Source organism: Euwallacea similis, chromosome 13, assembly GCF_039881205.1.
Source record: "Euwallacea similis isolate ESF13 chromosome 13, ESF131.1, whole genome shotgun sequence".
Taxonomy (NCBI): domain Eukaryota; kingdom Metazoa; phylum Arthropoda; class Insecta; order Coleoptera; family Curculionidae; genus Euwallacea; species Euwallacea similis.
This window is the reverse complement of record NC_089621.1, coordinates 3,485,155-3,503,796: the sequence shown is the minus strand read 5'-3', so window position 1 is coordinate 3,503,796 and position 18,642 is coordinate 3,485,155. Positions and strand designations below refer to the sequence as shown.

Here is an 18,642-nt window from a genome sequence, read left to right as displayed (position 1 = left end):
TATAGACTCGCCGCTAGCTCTGGTCTGTAGTGGTAATATTTTAAGTAATGATTAACTTATAATTAAAAATTTATTTTGATTATATTGATAATTGGTAATTTTCTAATTCAATAATTTCATACTGTGATTCAGGTAAGGCTTTATTTAGCAAATATAAATTTGAACATTGCACTGAGTAAAAATGATTAAAAAAAACAAGTTTGATCGTTTTAAAATATCTTACAACTATTCTTGTCTTAAAACTAATTAAACTATTACAAGTAAATAAAACTCATAATAAGTAGATCACATTTTCTTCAATATTTACAGATAAGTTCTAAATTCATTCATCATCATAATACTCATACTTACGTTACTGGTACCAGATGAACACACAAAGTGTTTGAACACTGTTAGGGAAGAGAAAGCACCACGTTTTATAACAATTTCATAAAATGCATGAAAACATCCTATTATAAAAATGTGTATTAATAATTCTATTACTTACAAAGCCCACGCGGAAAGTTAAACATAAAATAAATAAGCTGCAGTAACAAGCAAATTCTTAAAATGTACTAACGAACATCAAGCACATTGTCAAATTATGTAGAATATTGTATAGGGTGACCCACGAGAGGTATACAGATTGTTTTTTATATACAGTGTCTCAGTATTCGGGGACAGGTAAAAACTTGTTTATATTTTACATAGAAGAAAAATTATCGATTTGAAAAGAACAAATTCAATATCCTGCAATAGAAAATTTAATCCGTTTACAAGAGTATATCCGTACGATGCATAAAATGGCTTGAGAAATTACATACTACAAAAATTAGCACGGCATTAAGGAATACTCCGTATTCTATTTAAAATACGTAAGTTGTCACTTATCCACGGAAATTTAAACGCTTTTTAACTGAAAACAAGAAAAAAATAATAACATTTTTAGACCAAGAATTTCTTTTTTATTTAACATTTTTCTATGTCTCTTGCACTTTTGAAGAACAGGTAGTTCCTCTCTCGTAGGTTATGCCTACACTAGATTTTTAATTTAATTTATTAAATTATAACTTGCTCTTGTTATTAGCACACAATACAATTGGTTGTGCATTGGGCAATGTGGTATTCAGGCAAAATTATAAAAAAAGTAATCCCTTAAATCTAATTAATAACTATCTAGCGTTTATAACGTAATAATTAATCGTAGTACGGTTATTCTCACGCAGTGAGTTTTGATTCATTTTATATACAGATTCCCAATTCATTCGGGTCTACAAATGCTTCCTAAATTTTAACAAACGAACTATTAAAATATATGCTTTAACAACTCTTCTTAAAGAAACAGTCTTAAGGCACTATACCGGTTTAACAATAGTTGAAATTCAAATTAAATCTTTAATATCACAGATATATACAGTGCGGACGTAAGGTCCTACATAGCGGTTTCCAAGGGCTGACTTTTCCATTTCCCAGACTCTCCAATGGGATGAGGGAAATCTTCATCTTCTGGCATATAATCAAAGTTAGTTTCCAACAATGCTTCACTTTTGGCCCTTGGTCTGGGTTTGGGCTGCGTATAACCGTCTTCATGCATTTGAGGGGAGCTATGGGGATGAGCCAGCCCCACTGTATTAAATTCCGGACTATACCCCAATTGCGCTAATTGATCGGAGTAAGTTGGGGAATATTTCCTAGGTGGAGTAGGTGGTTTTTTTCCTAATTTTGACTTCAATCCCTGCATGTGATTATACATGGGATCATATGCAGCCTCGTCATAGCTACTCCGCAACGGTAGAGTGTCAGTATTGTAATAGTCATTTGAAGGGTATGAGGAAACATTGTTTGAGGCATATGGCTGGATTATGGGGGTTTCATCACTCTCCTCCTGCATACTCCCAGCTTGAGACTGATAGTTGCTGTTTGTAGCAAAAGTGGAAGTATCTTTGAAACCCTCATTTTTAAATGCTAAATCCAAAGTGTCTCCGGGCTTTGCATATTGGTTCTCGAACATAGCAGGACTCTTGTGATACTCCACTGCGGAGCTATAAGTGAAAGTTGGGTTTAAGTTCTGGGTTTCGTAGGTGTTGTATGAATGATCGTCCTCAATTGAGGAATTATACGTGGATTTCTCCATGCTGTCTAATGATCCGTTTCTAACAATTTTCCTATAATCTGAAGTCTTGGTGAGAGTGTCAGTGGATTTGGTGCTCTAATATATAAAGAATTTTAGGATTACTTATTTTTAGTTTATAAGGTTGAATCTTACCATCTGCTGCATTTTTTTTCTGTAATTAGGGTCAGCAAAGGAGGTTGTAGACAGACCCACAGACTTCAACGAATGCAAGCTTTGCCTAATGCTGTTTCTTCTCTCCATCCTTTGAGCGTGCCTATATTTGGACTTGTACCACCAAAAAGCTACAACCACAATGATAAGCAGTATTGCTAATGCAAGGCTACTAAGCACCGAAATTGTAACAAAATCGTCAGCTAATGGTTGAATTTTTATTGTCACTTTAGGATCTAAAATTTATAACTATAGAAAATTCAGCTTGATTTTTTTTAACCAAACTACCAATTTCACATATGAAAGGACTTCTCCTATTGCAATCGTCGACTTCAACACTTTGAAAGGCAAAAATAGTACATTGATTGATCTGATCAATGTGCTGAACCCACACTCGATCAGTATATAAAAACCATTGATATTGCCTTCTCAAAAACTCATACAAAGGCATGTAATTTACATTTCCGAGCAAATAAGGCATAGATGCGTTGTCAGCTTGGCAAAACTTTCTGGCCTCCCAAAAAGTCATTGGGGCGCCAACGTACATGTAACATGTCTCTCCTACTAATTCCCAGCCAGGAGGGCATTTATCGTTCAACAAAGTTTTGTTATTCATGTAGTAAGGTTCATAAGCCACTTCAAGCAATCTGAGATCGTCAGTTTGATCCTTGATTCGCCCTCTCACTGCTGAGGTCGTGTTAAAGCCCCAGTAGTTGTAGGCTGCGTCTATTTTGGTGTCCCATAATTGAAGAGTACTGATGAGAAGAAGTAAATAATTATTTTGGAGGATTTGTGGTGATTTTTTAGCAAAAGCATTATCAGATTTTGATTTAAAATATATGAAGCTAGGTGCACAAAAAACGTTACAAAAATATAAAAAGCGATAATAAGCAATGTGATAGCAATTTAAGAAGTAGAAATATGTATAAAAATGATTATTTTTGATTTTGAAGCTTTTCCCACACATTTAAAGGTAAACATGGAAAGTTGTACAACACGTTATGTGCCTTATTACCTCCAAAACACAGTAAGTATCTTGTGGTTTTACTTACCTATTGAATTCGAATCTGAGCATGCAACAAAAAAAATTAATTATCAGTGGTTCATAAAGAGTGAAGTAGCGAGAAGTTTTCAATAGATTTCCAAAATAATTTTTATAATTGCCTTTCGAAAATGAATGCGAGGTGGGCTCGCTATAGAAAATAATTTTTTGAGTTATCCCTCTTTTTCGCTATTATTCAAATACAACGTATCTCGTTTTTTTAATCCACAATTTCCTATGTTTATAATAAAATTTAATGAAAAAAATACTTACAGGGACCTATTTACAGTGATAATCTCATAATCGTTGTCCGGATCGAAAAATATATTATCAACATAATGCTGACCAGCAGTCCCAGCTACAATCGTGGACTTACTTTCCGGTTTCAAGGCATAATTGCTACAAAAATTATCAATCCACTAACAACTTTTGAAAACCCTTCTAAATTTTACCTGTAGAACCCATTATGGGATGTAGTTTGATAGATATTTAGCCTCACTTTATCGAAACCGGAAACCTCCAAATTTTGTAAACCCACATTCCTCTTGACATAGTTGTAAGTAAAGTTGGAAAGAACTTGTTTCAACACAATGTTGTTGTGATATCTAGCATAATTCCTCGTGAAATAGTTTCTATAGATTATGACTTCTTGGTAGGGAGAAGATTGGCGGCCTTCTACATATAAGCAAGGCAAATTTGAGTTGTTAACAAACAAATTGTTGTGTATCCAGCCTTGCAGAGAGGTTGCAGAGCCTCTAGAGTCGGCTTTAATGTATAATCCACCTTGATTTTGTTCTATTAAGTTGCTCTACAACAAGTTCCTTCTTTAATAACTAAAAATTTCCACTTTGAAAATCATACTCTGAAGAATAATGTCTGAGTGTTTTGAATGTCCATCTCTATCGCTGACCGACAAGTAGTGAAATTCCCATAAAGCTGCCTGCAGTTGTTTTTAAACTGATTACGTTCAATGGTCACTATAGGATTAACCTCCCCAGCGCCCATGTACAAAATTGCCCCTTGGGTATTGTTATTAATTACTGAGGAGGAAATGTTGTGTTGCACATCTCGACCTAAAACATGTACACAATGAAGAAATAAATTGTAACGAGATAGTGTAGAAACATACTGAAAGCTATTGCAGATATTGGTAAAGTGATAATTTCGGCTATAAACCCATGGTCTGATGAGGCTCCATTGGCAAAAAGTTTCAAACTCAAGCTGGGCAATTTAGTCTTGAAGAGCTTCTTTTGATTAGAAGTTTTCATAGTTACGGTATCGATAATCCGAGAAGAGATGTTGTAAATGTCTCCATCGGTGAGGGAGACAAAGTCTGGAATTCCTGAAAAGCACAGAAATAAATTTTCTTCGAAATGTATTACGCTATCACTGTTACCGTGAACAATAGATGAATTAAACAAATTGAACTGCAAGAATCTAAGCCCTAAAGGTTTGACATTGTAGGCACTTCTAAAGATTTTAACACAATTAACTGGGTGATTGTCGTACTTATAATAAACTAGCACTCGCTCTTCTATTTGTATTTCTTTGTTTGGATCGCAAACATCCAGTAAACCATAAAGGTTATAAGGAATGTTCATTTCCTTTAATGGAGTAAAACTGGATTCTTCAGATTCCCTTCCTTCCCCGCTCAAAGACACTATATTAATCCCAACTCCAAGAGAATCATGAACCTCATTCCCCCTTAAATTGATAGTCCCAGAAGGGGATATCAAGTTGATTCCATGACTGGCCGCTGAAAACACCTCCACATATTCAATAATGGGGCTCCTAATAATGCTTTGAATTGCAGGAGATTTTTCGTTGTGCAAAATGCCTGCTCCTTCAATTTTCACAAATCTGATCACCGATTCGGCTTCTTGAACAATAGAGTGGGTATGGACATCATGGATTCTATGTGTATAGAGGCGTTGCTCAAAATCGGGCTCCGCGACCCTGATTCCGCCCCAAAAGTTGTATTTTGGGGGTTTCACTTTGTTGTTGCAATTGATAAAAACGAATTTGCTGTTCCATTCGCAACGATGTCTGTGGCCGAATTGCTGACCGTTCAATCTTATGGGACAGTCTTGATAACGCTTTTCGGTGCCTAAAAGAAAGCAAAAATACCTCAGGTTACGCAAAAAAAATCGTAAGAAAATATTTTTACATGTTGACTTGTATAACGTGCTGATTTTAGCTCGCAAATGTAAGAGGGTAAAGGGTAACGGGTAAAGTGATTTTTCCACATGGTCATGTAGGAAAAGTGTATTATACTGAGCGTTCAGATTTAAATTGTATTACTCTTCTACTTTAGTTTTTGAGGTATGAAGTTGAAATTTTTTACGCACATTTTGGAAACTATAATATATGACGGCAATTGATAAATTATTGATAACATGTAAAGGATAGTATTTTTTTGCCAGTAAAGGTCCCTTTTCCCACCCTAAATTTTTTCGTCAGATGTCACTGACCCACTGTTTTCCGAAGTTTGCACTCTTTGTTCACACCATTAACACAGATTTTTTTAGGAAGCCGAAAGAATCGTTCAATAGTAAGATTCTAGTCCCTAGAAAACCGAAATTTTCTAATTGCTATCGATAATTTTGGAAACCATTCTCATAAACGGCTATCTACACATCACTCCTTATAGGCTCACCTTTACATTGAAGCGGTTCGGGCCAAGTCCAAATTCGAGTTAACGAATTGCTGTGAAAGTCAATCCTCACATCAAAATCGAAAAATGCATGCAGTGAATCAAATCCTAGATCTCTGCAAACAACTTGAGCATTTCTTTCTGTAAATCTAGAATCACACATCGGGATCCATTGCAGAGTAGTTTCATTGAACCATTCCAAAAAACCTTCAAATGGCACAGAACCTTCATCTTCAGAGGCACAATCTCTATTTTGACACAATCTGAAAGAAAATTATATGTAATAAATTTATGAAAATAAGTATTTATAATTAATAAACCTGATGCTTTCTTGACCCATCAGCTCTAGTTGTCTCTTTTCTCTCTTAGGTCTGGGCTCCATGAGCAGATTTTCATGTTTCCTTATGGGTCTCATAACAATCTCGTTTCCTTCAATGCCTTCTGCACGTAAGGTCCCTAGCACTAATATTCCGATATTGGGAGCAAACTCTAGGGTGACCCCAGGATTAATTGTTAGGGTCACATTGGGCATCACTGTTAAATCTGATTGGATCATGTAGGGTTCCTGTCGTAAGGTCAATGTCAAATCCTGATAAAGTCGTCCTTTAAGGTTGTTTACATCCACGCTGTTGTTTGCATAAAAGGTTAGTGAATGAGACCCTTGGAAATTTTCTTCTAGCAAAAAAGGTTTGTAGTCGGCAATAGCATGGTCATTCCAGTCATCAAAGTCGAATATTTTGTTTTGAATTTCTTGCTCCACTGCTGTTCCCCACCAATTCTCTCTTACATTTAAGTATTCGTTGATTTTTGCAGTTTTAATGCCAGCTAATAACTCATATTCCAAAGTGTTTGCAGCGAAAATGTTCCTGTTAATTCTCACTTTTTGTATCCCCTTGAAACCAACTACAAACTTTGGATCCAGAGATTTTTGAAGCACTCCAAAGGATCTCATTAGAGGCACGAATTTGTTGTTTCTCAGTTCGTTGTACAGAAATACTGCAGGAACACTTCCAACTATTTCGGATTGGCTATTGCAACTGAATAACACTATATGCTTACAGTTATTATCTAGAAATTTATTGCTCCACATAAGGAGTTTCTTTTCCATGCCTTTAACAGTGAGCAGTCCCTCACGGCATTTATTTTCCTTGAAGACATTGGAAGTTAAATTAACTTCTGCAAAATGTCCATCAATATCAAAACCGAAGTTTCTATTATTAACAAAAGTGTTGTTGTCCATATAAACAAAATGAGTGAAATTTTCATTGTACTGCCAAACATAGGGTAATGCAATTTTAAATCCATCTCCCTTGTTTCTTTCTATAGTGTTATCTTGTAAGACATAATGGAATAAGTTATTCGAGGCTCTCATGTCTCTAGAGAACTGGTACAAGCCTTTGCCATTGTCTGCTACAATGGTTTTGTTCACCATAATCACTACTTGAGACAGGTTACTTTTGTGAAGATCCCAATTGGGTGAATGAATGAAAATTGCTTCTTGAAGATTATAAGTAATTTCACAGTTGAGGAACACCATTGATTCGTTTGCGGACCTCAAAAAGTGATTTCCCAATTCATCCAAATGTCTATTGTAGTAAGAAGCCTGCACCCCTAATACATTTTTTCTGATGAGGCTGTTTCGAACTGAAAGGGTGGGCACTGGCCCTTTTACACGTTTATTATAGATATTTTGCACAGGTGCTCTTATAGTACTCAAAACTATGACTGTGCCCCCTAAAGAGTTTAATCCACTGGAGTAATCCAAAATTATTCCGTGGGCACTAGAAGTTCCAGGAAATACTGTTAAGTCCCGTTTCAATTCCCAGACATCAGAAAAAGGGTTGTAAGATAATGAGTCATGGATTGTAATGCTTTCAGTACTGCGATTTTCTATGGGATTTAGGAGTTGAATTCCTATAACCCAACCGGGTTCGCAGATAATTTTATATGATCTTTCAACGTTCCCACTTGTCACTATGGAAGTTACTAAATATTTAGTTTCTCCTCTTTGGATTTGAATCACAGTTTCATCAATGGTTTCAGGGATTTGCAAGGGCTCATAGTGCGTTTCTTCATCATTCCTGCAAAACCATCCTGCAAGTTCCCTTTGCTGTAATCCTGATAACATAGGATTATGCTCAATCCCTATGAAATTTTCCTCGATTTTATTATTAACAAGTGTTAGCCCCAACTGCTTTAAACTAATTCCCGCCCCTTTATTATTCATAAATTCCGAATTTTTTATTATATTTACTGAGTCATCTGTGTAAATATTGCTGTAAGTCACTCCAAGGCCATGATAAAAGTTATTAACTATTCGAATATTCTCGAAATTTTGCCGAGCAAAATCCAGCTGTAGAGCGGGTTTAAAAGTATTGGTGGCATAGTCTAACAGCCCGCTTTGTTCTATTGTTACGTATTGGAGATCTGCTCTCTCGGCTAAAGCCCCAAATCTCACTCCTGCCCATGAGGTTTTGTAGCATCTTAAACCGACATCATTTTCATGTTCACAGGAATTTGTAAAATCCCTCACTGTTTCAGCTTTACATTTTGTTATATCAAAATCATAATCTTGGCAATCTACATTGGACAAAATCACCGGCTCAGTTTTACCTGCATCAGGAATTTCATTACGTTCAATATACCAATCGTTGGGGTTTAACACATAGCCGAGTTGTTGACACACCAATGCAGCATTCAATATAGTCCATCCATAGTTGCAAACAGTCCCCCATTGATTATTGATCTTGATTTGCAACCGCCCTTCAGTTTCAGCACTCCCCCCTAACAGTCTGATAGGAACTTTCGGTTCTAGTTGCACCACTTCAGTTTCTGACTCCAAGATCATGGCTTCAGTCTCATAGCTACCATTCTCAGGAGGATGCACCACATTTTCTTTTATTGTAAACTTAATACTATCAGGCTCGATACCTCTGGCTTCAAGTCTACCACCTACCATCATCCCAATCGATGGAGGGAACCTCAAGGTGACCCCGGGCTCTATAGTGAGCTTTCCTCCAGGTCTTATTGTAATATCTCTTTCAACTGTATATTCGCCCTTAGTAAGGGTTTCCTCACCCTCAATTTCACCTCCCACTTTATCTGAAGTGGAAGTGCTGAATTTCGGTACGTAAAGTTGGTAGGGATTGAATTTCGTAGTTGATGGGTTAGAGTTATGGAGGAGAAATGGTACAAAACTGATTTTTGCGAGATTATAACGGTCGTAGCGATGGAAGATTCTATGATAGATGTCTTGGTCGCTGGAGGATCCCAGCCAGTTATAGGTTGCATTGATGATTTTACTTTGATCCTCCAAATGACTCCCAATTTCATACTTAGAATCAGGGTTTTCGATTATATTTCTGTAAACATCCACATTGTTTGAACCTACAACAACTGGGGCTGCAACTCTGCTCCTTGGATTTAAATTTGAAATCGATCCATCTAGCGGTTGGAATGGTTCAGTGATTTTATTGTTTTTCACAAAATTTCTGGTAAACATTAAATATTGCCCTTCTGCATAAGGCGAAAGCGCCAAATTTACCACAAAAATTCCAGTGTTATTAAGAAAATAATTTTGCTGCACAGTAATTTCGCTTTTGAGCGCATTGAATTCTTCTAGAGGTTTGTTCTTAATGAGCATAGCCCCAAAACTGCCTTGCCTAAAATGGTTGTACTCAATATTGGCCTTCAAGTTTACTGCAGGGTAGATTTTCAAGGAAATTTTCTCATTTCCTATAAACTTATTGTGTCCTACTTGAAGGTTTGTCAAATGCTCAGTTTTATCCCAGCAGGTAAGTACCTCTAAAGCATCACTAAGGCTGTTAGTGAAGGAGTTTCCTGTGAAGTTAAAAAGCACTGGCCCGCAGAAGTTTCCGTGTAAAATTCCTATATCTAGATTCTTGTAAATCTCGCTGTATTGCACTACACTAGTTTGATTCACAAACAGGAACTCGGTTTCTTTGGTATGGTTCAACCAAACAGCTACCCCGTAACCATTATTGCTGCTAATAGAGGTTCTGGAAATATTCCTAGATCCTCCTGTATAGGTGATGTTGACTCCATCCCCCTCATTGAAGCTCACTCGACTTTCAGTCACATTTACATCTCCCACCCCACTTGTCACGTGAATTCCAGCTACATGCCCATTTTTTGAGACTGAGGTTTTATAAACATGCAGTTGAGACCTAAGGTTGTCCACTGCAATACCTCTCCCGATATTTTCTGAAACATCCGAATTGCTTACGTTGAGATCAAAAGTTTTGTTGAGCCCTGACATGAGCCTTAAGAATATTATAGTTTCAGTGTATGGCTCTGCAGTGAAGGTAATATAAATCTGATTGCTGATGGTAGTCATACTTTGAGGCCTCGTGTTATTTTTTATTATGATAGTTTGCAGAAGTCTGTTGTTCAAGGCAGAGCCGTCATAAACATGTAGTTTACTACTCTCGTTTCGATCTGTTACTGCTCTGATGAAGTCCAGAGTCAGAACATGGCCGTATTTGGTTGTAAACACTTTGGTGCATTCCCTAGGTAAGCGATTTTGAATACTTTGCTCTGCAAAGACATGAATTGGGAAGATTTGGCTTGAAGTAACTGCGACTTGGCAAAAATCGCCATAGCCGCTTCGATCTGAACTCTCATCGGGTCTTTCTTCAGCTTTCACATAACGCACTCCATCTCCTCCGTTGTCGTTTATCACACAACCATCTGAAATTACATTTATATAAAACTTTGGCCAAATAAAACATACATAATGGGCAATTTTACTGCAGAGTTTAATATTTTAAAACACAGCACTTGCACAGGGTGTAAAAAATCGAAAACCACTATTGAAAGGTCAGCAACACGTTCGGTTAAATAAGACTAAAGAGATGGACAAAATTCGGTAAACCGTTTTAGAGTATTTCAAAGTTGGTACTAAAATTATTCGCTTGGCGCTTTCGATTGAAATAAAAAATTATTCTTACCTAAATGCGTGAGTCCGTAACTCGAGTTAACAAAAACGCCATAACCCCTATTGTTCCGTATAACACAACTATTTATCACAATTGGAGATCCAGGACTGGTGATGTTAACACCATTGTAAGCGGAACTGATCACCTCCAGCCGCTCCATCACTGGGGGAACTCCTTCCACATGGATAGCACTGGTAGTATTATGATCACGTCCCATGCCTGCGTAGTACACATTAACATAGCGTAGCTTGGACAAGGACCGTGGCATAAAACGCGTGTTGTAAAGAGAGAGTGAATCCTTGCTCTGAGCGTTTTCAAATCTATTAAAGAAAGAAAAAAATTACAAAATGTTTGACAGAAAAAAATAGGTGTAAATAATATCAGAGGCCATATGTGTCAGATAAATTCATCTGTTGTCAGTCAAATATTTTATGGTAAATAGCAAATGATTTAACCAACGTATTACGTTTAATCTACTGCTAGTTTCTTTTTAATAATCACACCTTATTTGGCTAATTGAAATCGTATCTAATCCAGGACTATTTCTTGTTTTCATTAAATTCGTTAGATTTTTTTAAAAGTTTTAGGAAAAACCTTTAAGTAAACCTCAAAAGTTAATATTTTTTTAAAGAATCATTAAAGGAGCATGTGATTACCTTATCCCTCTCCAATAAGGCAGAGCATTATCATGCCGAGCCTGACATTCAATTCCCAAATCTGGATGATAATCGCATACTCCGGAACCCATTTGTTGGCCGCTCCAGTGGCACTCCTGGAGGGAAGTCTCGGTCCCAATGCACTTGGGTTCTTCGTAGAGAACCCGTGGTTTTAAGGGCATTTGTCGGTTAAACCATTGAAAGAAATGGCCTCCTTGAAAACCCATTTGGCGACAGGCTGTTTCCATGTCGGCGATGGTCCAACTGGAAAAGTTTTATGAGTTTATTTATTTGACCTCATGAGATTAGTGTTAATGGGTAAGTACTTATTCTCATATGATTTTTAACATTTGATTTCATTTTACTTACTTCTTGGAATTTGTGCAAACGCTCCTCCATTTATCATTAACTTTAATCTGCACCCTTCCAGCGAGAATACTGGGCCCATCCACTAGCCGAATTTCTGGAAACGAGATGGTTTTGCCCTGGTTTTCGTCTGCAGAGGTAAACTGTACCTTTTCGTTTTCCGTTCCCTGCAAATGCCAAAAAATGCATTCGAGTTGAAAACCAAGCAGAAGCTAAAAATTCTAATAAAAAATTACATGTGATATAAAATATTTTAAATGTGTTTCTTCCAGCAAAAGATCTGTTGAAAATATAATATGCAAGTTTGATCTTTCAAGTCAGTAATATAAAGAAAACATTTGAAAGAGTCTCTATGCCTAATGTGAAGATTTTTCACGTAGTTATAATATAGAAGCTTTCGACTTCTTCGAATCGGTAATTTGAAGGAAACTTCTCATTTGAACGAGTTTCTGAAGGAAACCAACCTGAAAGTTTTTTGATGGATTGGCAGCATGAAAATTTTCAGGATTGCATATTTCAGTCAGGATTTTTATTCCTAATTGAGTGACAACTGAATCTTGCAGTAGCTCTTGTAGTAAAGTCTCGGATACCCATCTTGAAGAGCTTTAATTTAAACGCCCGATCGTGGCATGATTTATGGTTTTAACGAGACCAGTCCACTACTTGTCCATTTCAACATGTAAAACAATTTTATGCAGTGATTCATGCTTTTAATGAATGACCAGTACTTATATGACTCTTTTAGGGCAGAAATTATGTTTTCAAGTCTTAAGTCAATGCGTAGTATTGCAGCTAAGTAATTGGTCACACTAGACTAAACCCATTAAAAATCCTAACTGTAGTTTTCACACAATAATTGCATGATTCGGCAGGTGCGCCGGATACGTTGTTTACGAACATAGCAATAGTAACAATTCCCGCTTCTTGCTCATTATTTCGTTCATCTTCAGTGGTTTACAAAATTATGCTTTTCGAGCCAACTAGAACTTCTTTGTCATCAAGTACAGGTGTCTGTATAATAAGTATACTAGCTAGAAATAGCTTTCAAATGTATACATATACCAACTCATTAAATGATGGCAAATATATCAGATAAGATAAGTCCAGAAACAAGATAATTCAGTAAAATTACGATCAATGCAGACAAAAGCTTGAAAGCTGAAAAACGTTGTAGATCAGCACCCATGACCATACCAACCGAACAAGGTGAATGTGCAACAGGAGAAATAAAACCACCGCGAGTGGTACTTCTTGTTCTATTTCCACTACAACGGCCCTAATGCCAATGACCTAAGCGAACGTGGTTCTTGGAGTACGGTACCAAAGTTAAAACCAAAGATTAACGCATAACCGACACCTATGATCTAAGCTTCAAGTCAAGGGAAACAAAGACTTTTGTGGTTCTCCAAATATACAAAAATATCCCATGAAGATGTAAAATAATTAGGTTCGCTACACTATTTTGTTTGGTGAAGCGATTTTCTGGTTAGTTAAGAGTTGAGGAAGAGAAATTTTTTTATCGCCACGTTACAGTTAGTTTGGCAGTCGAATAAATGTCCCGTTACGGTACTGCATTTTGCGTGCTTTATGCTTCAGAACAAGAGAAATTTAAATATTTCAGTCAATAATAATTGCATCAAAAGCACGAAGTATTAAATCACCGAGAAGCACATTCTCGAGGAAGAAAGCCGCACATGCATTGCTCTATATTGGTATAAATGTAGGTCATTGGTTATGCAAACCGCAACATCAAAATATCAACACTAAGAAAAGTGCAGCGATTGGTATTTAATAAGAAATGATATGAAATCAGAAAGGTGAAAGTTTTTTTTACAAATATTCTGTTCTTAAATGATAACTACTTAAGTAAACATATACATAAATCGATATATAATTGGGTAGTCTAATATACATTACTTCTATCATTACAACCTAAATTTCATAAGATGCCACTTTGGGCCTGCAGAAAGTTTATTAATATTGACTTATGTTGAATTCAATTAGCGTTAAATTGCTGGTGATAATTGGTTGTTTTTTTTTCTGGTATAAACGTGGGCAATATGCCGTTTAAGGGGGGTATATGACCTTGCATAATCCCTTCTGGTAAAATTTGGTTATATAAATTGTAACTGACTTTAGCCGTGACTATTTTTTTACAGAAAGAAAAAATAATAATTGATTACCAGATTAGTTAAGAAGTTAATAGTTAATAAATTTGTAAGAGTATCCAAGAAATAGCGAATCTGTACCGAGTTCAAATCCGGAGACATTTTGTCTAGAAAAAAATATTGGTATACGATTTTTATTGGTTTTACATAAAAGAAAAATGTGTTTAAGGATACATCAACCCATAGATAGATCATGCACCTTCTAGTGACTACTTTATCTGGATAATAATTTCCATGAAAAACAAATGATCCATTGTTCTCGTTTCTTCCTTGATTATTTCATGGTTATTCAAAACTGTTCAAAATCTCTTTCTGGTTTTCTTTTTCCTTCTATTACCAATTTCTTATATATATATATACACTCACTTTCACATGAAATGCACCACCCAGTAATGATAATAATTAAGTCTTGTAATTTTGGCAAAATAATGCTTCATAATAGAGTATCAAATGATCAGACTTTCAGTAAAAAAGAAAGAATGCTAGTGGTTTTTTTGTCATCGACCTATTAGATTTTTTATTCAATTGTAAATAAATAAAATAATATTTACATCGAAATATCAGTTTATTTTGTTGTTGAACTGTGAACAAGACATCTCTAAATGCCCCCAGTGAGACAGCGTCGAAATTTTTCCCACGTTTCGGATTTTGATAGAGGGCGAATTATCGGCACGAAGGAGGGTGGACTTTCTTTTAGTGAGATTGTCCGAAAAATGAATCGGAACCACACCACGATTGCGAGAATATGGTCTTCGTGGTCTGAAGAAAGGGTTCAGCGACATCGTCCAGCTGGACGTCCTCCCCGTAGCAGCAACGCACGTGAAGATCGACTTCTTAAACGGATAGCCATTGGTGATAGATTTCAAACAACAATGTCTGTTGCAGTAGATTGGATGGTAGCTCTAAATTGTCGGGTGTCGATGGCAACAGTTTACAGAAGAATTTCGTCTTTTGGCCTGCATTCATACCGCCCAAATCTACGACTGCCACTAACCGCCCAATACCAAGCTTCCAGATTGGCCTGGTGTCAAGAACGAATAGATTGGAATCATGAGTGGAACAATATCATCTTCAGTGACGAGTCGCGATTTTGTTTATGGATCAATGATGGTCGTAGAAGAGTCAGACGATACCGAGGTGAAAAAAGAAATTTGCAATTTTCTGAAAGGCGCCACACAGCTTTAACACCTAGTGTTATGGTCTGGGGTGCAATATGTGTTGGCCGAAGATCTTCTCTTGTGTTCATTCCAGGCACCCTAAACACACGTCGCTACATTGACAATGTTCTGAGGTCAGTATTAGTACCTTTCATGCAAACTTTACCAAATGGCATTTTCCAACAGGATAATGCAAGACCACATAGTGCGAACATTACTCGACGATACCTGGAAGAAGCACAATTGGAAATACTGCCTTGGCCTGCACGGTCACCGGACCTATCGCCCATCGAACATCTTTGGGATATGATGAGTCGCCGTCTTCGAAATTTACCGAGGCCTCCAAACAATGTGGATGACCTAAGACATCATCTTGAGGTAGCATGGAATGAAATACCCCAGGAAGATATTGATCATTTGTTGCAAAGCATACCGCGAAGAGTACGTGCTTGCATTGCCGTACGAGGCGATGTCACTTATTATTAATTTTTTCATTATCAAATGTTGTATCTTTTAACTGAAAGTTTGATCATTTGATACTCTATTATGAAGCATTATTTTGCCAAAATTACAAGACTTAATTATTATTACTGGGTGGTACATTTCATGTGAAAGTGAGTGTATATATAACGAAATTCGACAAAGTCTATCTGTCTTGGTATAAAGTTAAAATCTTCAATAGACTCAAGTCATTGACCATCAGACCTTCGATCAAGACAAAAAGGAAGCACATTCTCAAACAACCCAGAGGAATTTAATAACTATCAGAGATATTTAGTATGCAGGTCAACAAGTCCTACAAGTGTACAAGTACACATGAACAGACCATGCAAAGCAAGATTGAATTACCGGATATTGAGTGAATTTTAATTAGCCTGTCGGTTTCATGATTCTATAAAGGAAGTCCTGACGTGATAAAATTAACCTTATATATGAGTGAATCATCTGAAAAAAACGTTGCATAACCATCTCTTCGGTCGTTAGAATTTGGATTCTGTATTTCCTCATGACTGTAAGACAATACAGAGTTGCGCAAATTTGAATAAATTGTGAGAATTGTGCATAATACGATTATTTATGGTAGCCCTGTAACCCAGAAAAGGTTCTCACAAGAAACAATGGGAATTTACTATGTCACGCGAAACGCCTTTTACTTCTTGATCTATTATTGCACTAATCTATAAATTTTTTTCAGTTTTAAGGGTCATTGGCGTGTCGGAAAAGAACAAAGAAACCACTCGTGAAAGGTGTCTCAGGTAGGCCCTTTGTCCTGAAGATAAATCAAGGACAAAAGACCCAAGTCAACCTGCTGTTCTGTGTTATAAATCACCTTCTACTATTTTGTTTATTTAGTTTGTTTTACGTAGCACTATTGATAAAACGATTACCCCATATTTACACGTCCTAGATTGGTACGGAATTAAGTCTAGTTACCCACTTTAACTCACCTCTGCGCTGAGAATTCCCCGGACAGTTATCCCCACTTGAGGGTCAAACTTGACGGTCACTCCTGCTTCAATAACCAGTTCGCCCTCACGCTCCACTATAAGATCATCCCTGAGCCAATAAGGGCTGCGACTTTTTTCGAATACTTGTCTATTCACTATGCTACCCCCGGGGTACTCGGTTAAGTCATTATTAGACAGTTGATCACTAAGCGCGGAGTTGTCTGTGGTTTTCACTGTAGCTGAGTGATACAGGAGCAACAAAAGCGTCCGGAAATTTATTAGTTTGCGCATTTTAAGGCTTCTTTGTATCACAGTTGGTTTAGTAGAACACCCTCTGTAAAAATCATAAATTATTGTAGGATGCTGTTTTTAGCTGCGTTGTGCATATAATCCAGTGAGTCATCTTGATTCTGAGGAGTGATAAACTGTATTTTACTAATAGTTGTCGACCTAATACTAATGAAAATTTTCAATGTATAGGAAAGCTGCTTTATATGCAGATAAAATCTTTGTTGGCTATTTAAAAGAAAAATGAAAAGAACCTTTGGAAAAGCAAACCTATGGTGTGAGAATCGTTTGCGGTAAATGCCATTGCTCTGTGGTAAACCTACCTCCTTTGATCTCAATCTCCTTCACTTGGACTCAAATCACCTACTCACTTTTCGCATCACTAAAAACCCGTTCACCAATATCATCATCGTCACATTCGAACCGCCTGCATTGTTTCAGCTCGCGATCGACGCTCCCACCTCGCAATTTCTTCACACACTGACGTATCTACGTGTACTCGTGTTTATCTACACCTTAATTGCTCATTAATCTAATTGATCATCACTGAAAGAGTGGCTGATTTGAGCATTCGGGGTTAAAGGTAACCGAAATTATCGGTGGGGAGGTGGAAGAGCACTGAAAAATGTTTTGTTTAAACGGCCAAACGGCCAGGCGCGGTTCTTGTTTGGCCACTGAAAACACCGCTTGTCACGTGACGTAATCTTTATTAAACCCCCTCTCACCTGTACAGGTAAAACAGGTGCGGTTGTGTTGGTGATGGCCGACAGAGAGCGGTAGTTGAGTATATGTGAGTTGGATGAAGTGGGTGAATTGAAACGGTTGTGCTTTTATTAGTTTTGAGATTTCCCAATTTTCACGAAGAGGTCGATTAATTTGGTCTTGGGCTTTACGAAAGCACTAATTACAGCTACCGGACCTGGTAATTTGCAGCTCTATTTACCAATGTAAACTCGTCATGTGTGTAATTTATGCATGGAAAATTTTAGTAACATAATACTCTCCACAGCTTTTTCCTTAGTAGCTGATGTTTCTGTTGCGAAATAGATCAATTTATCCAGAATTAGAATGAAGTTTTCTTAAAAACATTACATTCTCAGTGTGTAAGGTCGATCATCAACGATAGAGACGTAGTCAATGTTGTAGTAAACAACCGAAAAACACCTGGTTGTAGACAACCCATCATACGTGTTGCCACAGGAAAGGGTGGTAAAAACGTAACTTAGTATCATATTGACTGCTGATTAAGTTTATCTCAAAGATTTTAGATATTTTCTTACAATGCTGTCTAAGAATACATTAATTTTATTTTTATTCAAAAAGTTCGATCCATTCCCTTGAGACTGGCTATGCCATTGTCTTTATGATTTGTTGCTCGAAAGTTCCTTTAATTTGTTGGCAAATTATCAATAAATAAATAAATAAATAATAGCTGCCGTTCTCAAACTTAAAAAAAAGAAATCTTGAAAAATTTGACAATGTACTCCAAAATATTCAAATATGGAATTGCCAAAAAAAAACAAATAAAATATCTCAATGTCTAAGTTTCCAGAAGCAGGTGGTAATATTTCCTTTGGTTTCCATTTTTTGTATATTAAATGCCAAACTTTTACAATTCCAAAAGTACTTTAAACGATGTTCCC

General features: G+C 36.7%; 1 protein-coding gene across 1 annotated transcript; it reads right to left on the bottom strand.

Annotated features, from left to right (window-relative positions):
• Nucleotides 1–1,186: 1,186 nt before the first annotated feature.
• Nucleotides 1,187–17,660, bottom strand: bark (protein bark beetle). The gene is made up of 15 exons (XM_066396323.1): nucleotides 17,323–17,660; nucleotides 16,712–17,043; nucleotides 11,942–12,105; nucleotides 11,573–11,836; nucleotides 10,929–11,236; nucleotides 6,279–10,668; nucleotides 5,962–6,221; nucleotides 4,702–5,412; nucleotides 4,435–4,647; nucleotides 4,167–4,378; nucleotides 3,758–4,113; nucleotides 3,579–3,704; nucleotides 2,552–3,018; nucleotides 2,246–2,499; nucleotides 1,187–2,188 (listed from the first exon to the last, which is right to left on the bottom strand). The coding sequence occupies exons 2-15, from the start codon at nucleotides 17,000–17,002 to the stop codon at nucleotides 1,412–1,414; spliced, it is 8,793 nt and encodes a 2,930-aa protein (XP_066252420.1). The 5' UTR covers nucleotides 17,003–17,043; nucleotides 17,323–17,660; the 3' UTR covers nucleotides 1,187–1,411.
• Between the last annotated feature and the right edge of the window lie 982 nt (nucleotides 17,661–18,642).